A 10,240-nucleotide genomic window follows, 5' to 3' on the forward strand; every position below is an offset into this window, starting at 1 on the left:
CAGAACCATCTTTTGAAAACTTTATTTTATTGAAAGAATTGCTGAAAACAAATACAGAGTACAAATATCAGAAAACAGGGCACAACTTTCAGTCTTTAAAGAGTCAGCTGTCAGTTCTCACTGGGCTTCGCAGAACTATTTACTTTGCCCTGTCATTCTTTAAGGGGAGTATTTAAAGTGGATTAGATTACAGAGTCTTGTCCTTCGAAACACAAATATGGCAAATCAGAGCAGCACTTCCACCAAATTAATATCTAAGGTCACTGTAAATTAGCCTCACACCTCTTGAGTGACATGACCCATGGCTATTCAATGTTAGAATGAAAATGTCTTTTCCAAAAAGACATTTGAAAAATCTGCCACGCATAAGTCTGTACTCCGCAAGAAAGAGTCTTTGTTCAGTCTTATAGCATAACATTTTGAATAGTTTTTGGATTAATACATTCCACAGCTAAAGGAATTAAAAGGTAAAACTTTTTTTAAGAATATGCCATTGAGATTTTGGGCACACATCCCTTACTCTGTACTCCAATAATCCTCTCACAGACCAACAGTTTGCAAGTAATTCTTCCCCTCTAATGTACAGTAACAGCTCAACCTCAGACTGACACCAACTTATGCATCCCTCCTGGGAAAAGATTCCAAAATATCAATAACAAAATACAACAACAACTTTTATCACAAATATGAACTTAAACGTCGGTCTCCGATGATTAGGCAAGCTGTTGTCTGGATCACAGATGCTGAAGGTGTTACTGAAGCTGATATGGAGGTTCTAAAAAACAAAATCAAAAGTGAATTAAATAAGTGCTTTTCTTTAAATCTCCAATGAAGTGTCATGGTAAGGAAATGCACAGGACTGCCAATACAAGTGCAATCTTTAATCATTATAGATACAGATCAGGCACAGTAAAACTAAACAACACGAAGCACAAATACAAAGAACATGTTTTGATGCTACTGAATGGGAAGTCTTGTTCTGAGGAAAGGATAGCATCAGTGTGCGTGTCTGAAGGTGTTGTATTTTCCATTCTCCCTGCAAGTATGCTTGAGACACTAATGTTCCCCTCGCTCTGCTTTTCCATCAGTCCCACTTCCCTTTGCATCGTTGAGCTTACTTTTAGGTCAAGCTGCCCCTCAACCCCCTACCGCCCTGAAAGAGTGCCCTCACCTCTCAGCTTCCCCTCTGTGGGCCGCAGTCTCTCAGGGGGCCCCGGCCGTCTTCTGTATCTGCTCCTTCAGGATGAGGATGCTCTGCCTCTGCTCAAGCGGCAGCATGGCGATCTGCTCGGGGGTCAGCTGGAGCACCTGCATGATCAGGGCAGCCTAGACACACACACACACACAGTCAATCCCAACCCTCTGCAACCGGCACTGCAGCTGCCTATGCCACCCTTAACCCATAGTTGAACTCTCGCCTGGGAGACCAACAAAGCACATCTTCTGGAACAGACCCATGCTACAGAGCCACTAGAAGATTACTGTGCATGGCTTTACTGCCAGAAAATAAGACCCTCAGCCTGCACAGTGCACTCTGTTGCAAAGAATAATCGTATTCAATAAGGAAAACCAGAGGCTAAGGAGTGCAGCGACGGTAAATGTGCACAGTACTGACAAAACAACCTTTGAAAGGCGGGCATTTTGAGAATTGAGAGCCAACTCAAACTCAGCAGTGGCGTGCTGAGAGGTAGGAAGCTGCGAGTCAGGGAATGTTGTGAGGCTGGTTCTACTGTGTATCTTTCCATTTGCAGCTCTACGAGAACTGCCTGACCTGACTCACACAGTTCTTCCAAGAAGTGGGGGGAGGAGGTTCTTAATTCGGTAAGCAACTACCAAACAAATGTATAATATACGTTTCACCCAATTCTCCCATTACCAGCCTGCACAGCGCAGCTTACCTTCTCGTGGTCCTGTGAGGTGACCTGGCTCTGGGCTGGGCTGAAGCCTCCTGTTTGGGGAACCCCTGGGAGACCAGGCGCCTGCTGCAATCCAACACACAGCATGAGTCAGTGTTCCTGCACCTACAGCAGGCAACACTAGCCCAAAATCTCTCTCCTACAGTAACACACAAAGAAAACCTAAAGAGGTGTGCAACTCCAGTCCTATGCAGTTTTCTGTTCTTCATCACACCAGAGATGCTTATTGAATTTATTTTCTATTTACCCATGTAAGAGGTTAGACCAAGGCAAAACCATGCAGAGTCATACCTGATCTTCCTCAATGTTCACTGGGATTATGTTACAGCTAAAATAAGGAAGTGTAAATGCTCCCTGACTTGGTTATTTCTGGACTTCACTGCCATCATTAAGGGAGTAATTGTTCTTCTTACCCCATACAGCAGAATTTTATTCCTTGGCTGCTTTACTCCTATGGCTTAAAAACAACTTCAAATGTGCATGTCATCAGGTGAGGTGCAACACAAGACCAGTTCATAGGAAATCACTGTCTTTCGTCAGTTCACCTATATAGCTTTTGTTCAGCAGAGGCGACCCAGTCTATTGCATTTCAAACCGGTGTTTCATGCTAAGCAGCCTAACTCCTGCACTCACAAAGGCTTCGTCTTTGGCAGAGAATACATGTCAGAATATGGCAGCAGGCAGTACCTGTCTTGTGGGCTGGGGCACGCTGGCTCCCATGGTGTGTGGCCCTGGGCCCTGGATTCCTGTTGCCATGGGAATTCTCTGGGCTGGTACAGGGCCCCTTGCATCCAGACTGCGGGTTTCCACTGCTCTGGGGTCACGGCCTCCTGCAATTGGGGCTAAACATGCAGTCTAATAAGATCAAGATCCCTCTTGAAAAACAGAATATGCAAAAGCACACAAACATTTCATAAGTTATCTTAGGCTTGCTTGCTTGTGACTTGTGAATTATATTCAATTACTGTATTCCTAAAACTATGAAGCTGCAAATAGATTTCACAAAGGTATTTATAAATTGTATTGTTCTGTTCACAGCTTCAACTTTGGATTGAAGGACAAGTGATTATTAAACTAACAACCACAGAACTGGATAAAACCTTCATAAAATAAGAAAAAAAATCTAAGATTTAACAAAAGTAAGCAACTGTGCTCTTACCTCTGGTTTCCATTGGTCCTCCTCTCTGATCCATCATGGGTCCTCTAGGTTCTCCCATCATGCCTCTGGGCTCTCCCAAGGGCCCTCCCCTCATGTCATGAGGCCCACGAATATCTGAAGGGGGTCCTCGACCATCGTGGGTCATGTGCATTGGTGGACCCTGGTGTGGTGGTGCTCCCATGAACCCCCGGCTGAACACACACAAAAATACACAGACATGTACTGATGTTAAGACGGAGGCCATCTATAAGATACTGATCCCTTTCCCTCACACCACAGGCTGCTGCTCACCTTGGTTCAATCACCTCTCCCGTGACAGAATGTAGCGTTCCGCCACGGGGGTCATTAGGGCCGTCACCCAGGAGGCCACGAGGTGCCACCACGGCGGCAACGGAGGGCACACTCCCCCGCATGGGTGCCCGTGGATCTGTCATGGGCACTGGAAAGAGGATATACCGTAAGCATGGTGTCAACAAAAGCCCAGAGACATCCCGGAGAGAACAGGACAAGGCCGCAGACATCACACCAAAGAGATAATGACGAGAAGGCATGTGAAGCGGAGGGGAAAGAAGGGGGGAGGAAAGACTGAATGCCGGTGGATTACATAAAGATACAAAAAGTTCTCCCTACCCGTCAGCACGTTTTCATTCTAAGCATTCTCTTTTAAAGTCTGAACAAACGCACCTTTTCATAACCTGTTATTTGAATTGCTTCTACTGCATACACAGTAAACAGGTCCAGTTTGGCCCAGTTGATAAAAAAATAAACTTTGTGGTCAAAAGAACTAGGACTGCAACGATTAGTCGACGTATTCGACTAGTAAAATACACCAACTTCTATTTCAGCTGTCAAACAGTCATTTTGCTACGTTGCCTCTATCGCTGATCTGAGCCCTTTTGCCTAATATCTTTGGGTCTTATTCCTAGCTCTGTGAGAGAACAACGGTTTCATTCCCAACAGCAGTAGGTGGCAGTAATGCATCACTTGGTTTGTCATCCACCTGTACGTGCCTTACTGGAAAAATGTCTGAACCTGCACGTCATAGACGCTTCTATGCTAACAAAACTCTGGTGAAAGCATCGAAACTGTGGGAGTATTTATCAGAGAGAGAGAGAGAGAGAATGATAACCGTACGGTGCTTAATGCACTGTGTAAATCAGAATTAGCATTCCAAAAGAGCGCATTCGCCATGCTTGAGCACTTGAAACGTAACACATGGTAAGTTTTTGCAACGTTGCTAGTAATAGAGCAACTGTGCTGAAATTACGCTGATGAAAGTGTTGTATTTGCTGTGCTTGCCTCTGATGTAAGCTTTTATCTCATGCTAACATATGCAAAATTCTATACCAAAAATTCAACATCGAATTTGACATACCTAAACATGCACGTAATCCTACACCTGTCTTCAATCTTGGTGTAGACGCAATCTGACAAATGTAAAGGATAACTTAAGTGACTTTTGAATACAAGCAAACCAGAATTAAAGTTAAAATCAATTGGCTATCCAACCAATGCTTGTGGCACTGACAGTTGCAGCATTGAACAAATTAATTGATTTAAGCTGGGAAGGTCAGGTTTAGGTGTAAAGACATTTTTAAGTTATGCTGTAGACATGTGGGATATTGCGCATACATGCGCCGCAATGGAAGGCCTATGGATTGTTTGCATGTTTCAGGCATGTCAAATTCTATGTAGTACTTTGGATATAGACTTTTGAAACATATGTAGGCTCTGGGCACTATGGAGGACAACAGGACTGAAAATGTAACCACTTCAATACCATGATGTACGCACGCACGTCAAATGAAAACCCTCAGTACCATGTAGTTTCATGTCATTCCCAAAGCCAGTGATGATACTGTAGAATGTGAATTGAAAGCCAGGGATGGCGATCATGCCATGTTTTTATTCTATTGCATGTTCATTAGAGCCTCCATGTACCTGTGCATCTAGAAGTCTTCTATTGTGGCATTCAATTAAACTTTTGCGTTTGCATTGTTTTCTTTGTTCAAACATAATAAAACAACCTTGTACTTAGCTCTTTACTGAACAAAGATATGTAGTACAAAGGAAGAGTATAAAGGAGTAATGAAAAAATTGGGTAATTTTTCTGTACTTCATTAATCATATTTACATTTTAAAGCAATTTCAGGCATTATATCATTATAATTATTTTCAAAATCTGGTACCTGGGAAGGGTTTTTATTTTTTCATCTGGAGTTGAAGTGGTTAAATGTAAAATGTCTAGTCCTCCTGAGGGCAAGCCCCCGCTGTAAGGATTTTTTTCTGGTAATCAGAGCCCTGTATTTACAGAGTTCGGCGAACTCGAGAATAGAATGCCATATTGGCACCAGGACCCCATAAGAATGCATTGATAATAATACAATGTTTTTGTTATTGTGATTATTCGAATAATCGATCGTTTTATGTATAGAATAATCAATTATCATAATAATCAATAACTGCAGCCCTAAAAAGAACACATCATTCAGAATGAACTCAAGCAATACATCAGTTGTATCTGGCTTTCAAAGGTTTACATCATTACATCCCAGGAGCACATAATACACAGCCAAGCTATGAGAAAACACCCTAGTCAAATTCACACAGTTGTGACATTTGAGGGGAGGAACTGAAACGGAAAACATCACATAACAAAAGAGTGCAGTGAATATTAAAGAAAAAAATAATAATGACCATGCATCAAAAATGTAAAAATGATTATCCGGAAAAAGCTGTCTGACAATGTTGGCCAAAACAAACAGAGACCAGAAGAACAAAAAAAAAAAAAAACATTTATGAAAAGCAATGGGAGAGTCTGATGGGAAGCAACACGTTTGGAGTTTCAAATTTCCTTGTACGTCTAATATTCCTGATGGTGTAATTATTATGCCTGAAGCATAATTAACCAAATGCTGAATCACTTGAACTTCTTGGTGCACAATGTAATGAAATCGAGTTTTCTGAATCAAGTTTTTGAATTGTACTAAACTTTAAAACATCTATGAACCCCAGATGTGGGTTAACACTGAAGAAAAAGAACATCAAAACTTTTCATCTTGTAGAATGAAAAGATCCTTTAACAACTTCACGAACTTCTGGGTAAAGACTGTTAGAGTTACAATTTACACCATTTATGAATGTGCAGCACGATGAAAGGGGTAGAGTTAAACTAGGGTTTCAGATAGAATAATAAGTAAATGCAGAAATAAAATACCGGGGGGGGGGGGGTAATCAACCGCTCTGAAAATAATTCCAGGGATATTTATGTGGTGACGAGATTGTGGTGAATTTCCCTGTAGTGGGCTTTGGCCCTTAGAATAATCGTGCAGTGGGATTTGGTTTGAAGTACCTAGCATTATGACTAATTTGTAGAGAATCTATTCATCTCACCCACATCACTATGAAATTATAGTTAGGTATTTGAGATGTATCCTGAAATGTTGGCTCAACTTGTGTCTGACATCACCATCTCGGATTAGTTATATAATCCTAAAAAAGATTAAGCATTAAAATGATGCTATATACATAAATAGCCTCAGGATGTCTAGATTTTGTATCAGAATATCTTGTCTTATTTATTTATTGCAAGACATCTGGGTTCTGGCCTAGCCTAGGTCTGCCAGGCAGGTGGGGTGGGGTCTGCTAGGGGATACCTTGTGGCCGTTCGATTGCAGCCTGCCCTGACGATCCTACAGGAGAATGCTGAAGACTTCCTGGGTCAGCAGGAAATAAAACACAAGAAACACTGATGAACAACAGCACACGGGCTTAGCGCTTAGGATTACCTCCGCCAGGTAGCACTTAACACTTGGGTTTGTAGATCGTTAGGGTTTCCCTTGCAATCTTGCACATGATCGAGAGAATGGCAGAGTGACAAGTCAAGTGAGAATTAGACGTTGATCAGGCACTGCGCTCATTACACATTTTGGTGTTGTATTGCCCCTCAGTGGCCACACACTGTACCAACACAGACAAAAGCCAAGGGAAATAATAAAGACAAGCAAAGAGAAAAAAGAAATGCAATTCCATTTCATTTGAATCCCAAGTGTAAAGTGACACACTGGCACACAGACAAGACACAAATTCAAGCAAAGAAAAGCACCACTCAAGAGATGAGCACAGGTTCATGCAGATACTTACCCCCGTGTTTACATGTTAGAGAGAGGATTGCATTAGGAAGGTTCTTACATTAAGAAAACAGTGATTTTAGCTGGAAACAGCACAACATTTCAAACAATGGTTTGCAACTGGTCAAATCAAATGAATAAAACTGATACTTTTTACACTTTAAAATGTAGGACTATAACTATGTCTGAAAACAATTATTCCTTGGGAACACAAATACATTGGATAATATATGATTTACTGGGGGGGGGGTTATTAAATGAATCCCAAACCAAGTAATTCTTCTGTTGTATTTTCTGTATTGTAAGTTTTCGATTTTAACCGTTTCATAGATAACATACAGATCTAAAGACTCCAGACCACAGGGAAACCATAAAGGTCATATGACACTACGTTGATGTAAAAGGTTACTTTACCTTGCCCCCTGTCCATAGGTACAGGTCCCCCCTGGGGAATGACAATCTGGGGCTGGATCCCACCTGTCCAGGGAGAACAAAGCCAACATTTAAGAAAGCAGGTCTTGCTATATACACTTGTGTCACAAGCAGATGGAGACTATTTACACAGAGGAACGAGGACTAAAACATACGTATAACAAGAGAATCAAACAAAACATTTCTTAAACATTTCAGATCAATAGGGACGTCCCGCTTGGTATTTGTCTAAATAGCAGAAACTCATCATCAGCACAGCCGGAGAGATTTTTAAAGTGATTGAGATGTGGGTAAAACCTTCTGGCCCTGCAGACACTGAGCTGCAGTGATGTCTTTCAACACCTCCTTGCCGTCTTTACCTGCAGGGCCCACAGGGCCTTGCCCAGGGACTTGTCCTGTCACTCCAGACACCATCTGAGGACCCTGCATCATCTGAGGAGCTCCATTCACATGCATGCCAGCCTGAGCACAACAGAGGACAAGAAAAAGCTGTGAGTAGCATTGCATTTTAAGGTAAATATCAGGCTGGACAATCTTTTTTCACAGTTAAGTCAAATTATATAGATGATCATGCCAAAAAAGCCATACATTGTTTTATGTTAAGCAAAACCAAACACAGGAATGTGTGTGCTGGCAGCTGGGCTGGGCTCACCATGGGTTGTGGCTGGGACACTGGGATGTTGGCCTGGGACAGAGGTTGATTAGAGATGGGTCCAGAGGCTGCCTGATTGCCGGGGATCAGGGGCTGGACCGTTGTTTGCCGGTGAAGCATTTTCTGCAGCAAATACATTAAAATAATAATAGTAGAGATGCTGAGGAAAGCCCTGTGGCTCTTCCTGTGACACTTCTGTGGCGGTTTCTTACCAGTGCGATTTCTGGGTCAACGATCCTCATAACCACCTGGGCCTGTAGCAAAGCGTAGGCCAACTGGGGGTTCTGTAGGAGCATGTTTCGTGCCTCTTGAGGGCTATTCTGAACACACAGCTGGTAAACAAACACAAATTAAAACAAATCAGATATCCAAGCACACTGAAAATAGGTATGAGGATCGGCACACAACGGATTATACTTACTTTCATTTGTTTCATGAGCTCAAACATCTGCTCAGGAGGCAGACTAGCCACTGCTCGGCTGATGGACTCAGGAGCTTCTTCAGGCTGGCAAGGATCTCCATAGGGAGACTCAATCACCGGGGCACCCGTACCCAAACCTTACAGATAGACAGGTCAGAAATGACAGTATTTTCAAGATGGATTTCTATAAAGGGGAAATAATGCTTTGAATATAGAGAGTTCGTATAGAGTGTGGATTCCCACATTGAACGCACACTCACTCTTGAGCTCCTCTTTATTCTTTTCGCTGGCTGCATTGTCCACGCGTAGAGCTCGCCCACTGAACTCCCGCCCATTCAGGTTGCGCATGGCACTGAGGGCCGTCTCCTGGTCCTGGTATTCACAGAAGCCATAACCTTTGGGCTTCCCGGTTTCCCTGTCATAGACCAACCTTGGGGGCAAAGAAAAACCTGAGCTTGCAGCCTATTGCAGACAAATCCAGTGTTCATGAAAGACATAAAATAGACTGCATAGGGCTGTAATTAAGACCAAGCTTGGCAGTAAACATAAGCTAACTCAATCCTAACCCTTAAACTTAACTAATTTTAACCCATTACCTAGAAGCAATGCTGACTATCCCTAAAGCTAATCCATTAAGAAATGAACACTGATGGAGTCTTGCTTATAACTGCAACTCTAAATCCAAGCATCACTGCCTAAACTTAAATGCTATACAGACACTTCCCTAAATCTCACACAAGCATAATTCCGCCATTAAATATTACAAGAGGTCTAGGCCACACTTTTTTCATCCCGATGAGTAAACAAATGAGTTACAAAATTCAGCAAGTGTATGGGACAGGCAACAGTGCCACTATCACCGCCTCTCATACCTGAAGCTGACGACCAGCCCCACTTCCGAGAAAATGTCCTTCAGCTGCTCCTCTGTGGCTTCGTAGGGGATATTTCCAACTAAATCAGACGAAACCGACAGTGTAACTTAAAAGTGTTTGCGTCGTTTCCGCAGAATAAGTACAGAATAAAAACAAAACGGATGCCAACACGTTTTGGGATTCTTCTATAACTTTTTAATGTTTGTTAAAAAAACAAAACACAATGAATTTCTCTCGATACGTTTGAGAAAAATAAAGTTATAAAAATGTATTTGGTGTATTCTTTAAACTCAGGCTACAGCGGAGCATGGTGTTTTTACATCTCTAGACCACTGCAACAAAGACACACAGACACCCGTGCCAAACACAGCAAAACGTATTCAATCTCGGCACTGAAAACAAAAATATATATTTCCATTAGGGTTCGCCGACTTACTAACCGAAGACGGAGCGCAGAGACCGGTCTACAGCGGGATCTCTCCCCGCCGCAGCAGCAGCAGCCACTACACTCGCCATCTTCAGCTCCACGGAAAGCGACACTTTCCGCAACAACCACGACTTCCGCTTCGCCAGGGACCTGAGGCGCGGGGCATGCTGGGAATTGTTGTTTACTATAAATCTGGTTTAACTGGTGCACACAGTTCAGATTAATATATCT

General features: G+C 42.6%; 1 protein-coding gene across 3 annotated transcripts; it reads right to left on the bottom strand.

The window, feature by feature from the left end:
• Window positions 1-6: 6 nt before the first annotated feature.
• Window positions 7-10,135, bottom strand: cstf2 (cleavage stimulation factor, 3' pre-RNA, subunit 2). 3 transcript variants are annotated; one of them, XM_066715050.1, is made up of 15 exons: window positions 10,023-10,135; window positions 9,583-9,661; window positions 8,971-9,140; window positions 8,711-8,847; window positions 8,502-8,621; window positions 8,290-8,412; window positions 7,997-8,099; window positions 7,620-7,682; window positions 6,732-6,791; window positions 3,367-3,514; window positions 3,076-3,266; window positions 2,604-2,758; window positions 1,899-1,982; window positions 1,172-1,326; window positions 7-775 (listed from the first exon to the last, which is right to left on the bottom strand). In XM_066715050.1, exons 1-14 carry the CDS (start codon window positions 10,096-10,098, stop codon window positions 1,204-1,206), a joined length of 1,632 nt encoding a protein of 543 aa, XP_066571147.1. In that variant the 5' UTR covers window positions 10,099-10,135; the 3' UTR covers window positions 7-775; window positions 1,172-1,203. The 3 variants fall into 3 exon arrangements, with proteins under 3 accessions (XP_066571147.1, XP_066571145.1, XP_066571148.1); XM_066715048.1 differs by having other exon boundaries at window positions 8,965-9,140; XM_066715051.1 differs by lacking the exon at window positions 6,732-6,791 and having other exon boundaries at window positions 8,965-9,140.
• Window positions 10,136-10,240: the final 105 nt, after the last annotated feature.

This window comes from Amia ocellicauda, chromosome 10 (assembly GCF_036373705.1).
Source record: "Amia ocellicauda isolate fAmiCal2 chromosome 10, fAmiCal2.hap1, whole genome shotgun sequence".
Taxonomy (NCBI): domain Eukaryota; kingdom Metazoa; phylum Chordata; class Actinopteri; order Amiiformes; family Amiidae; genus Amia; species Amia ocellicauda.

What these genes read in the sequence shown, in the direction of transcription:
- cstf2 (XM_066715048.1), bottom strand. Translation starts at nt 10,098, where the DNA reads ATGGCGAGTGTAGTGGCTGCTGCTGCTGCGGCGGGGAGAGATCCCGCT. An exon ending in AGGCCCTGTGGGCCCTGCAG is followed by an intron (nt 7,683 to 7,996) that starts GTAAAGACGGCA and finishes CTCCCTGGACAG; the next exon opens with GTGGGATCCAGCCCCAGATT. An exon ending in AGGACCAATGGAAACCAGAG is followed by an intron (nt 2,759 to 3,075) that starts GTAAGAGCACAG and finishes CTGCATGTTTAG; the next exon opens with CCCCAATTGCAGGAGGCCGT.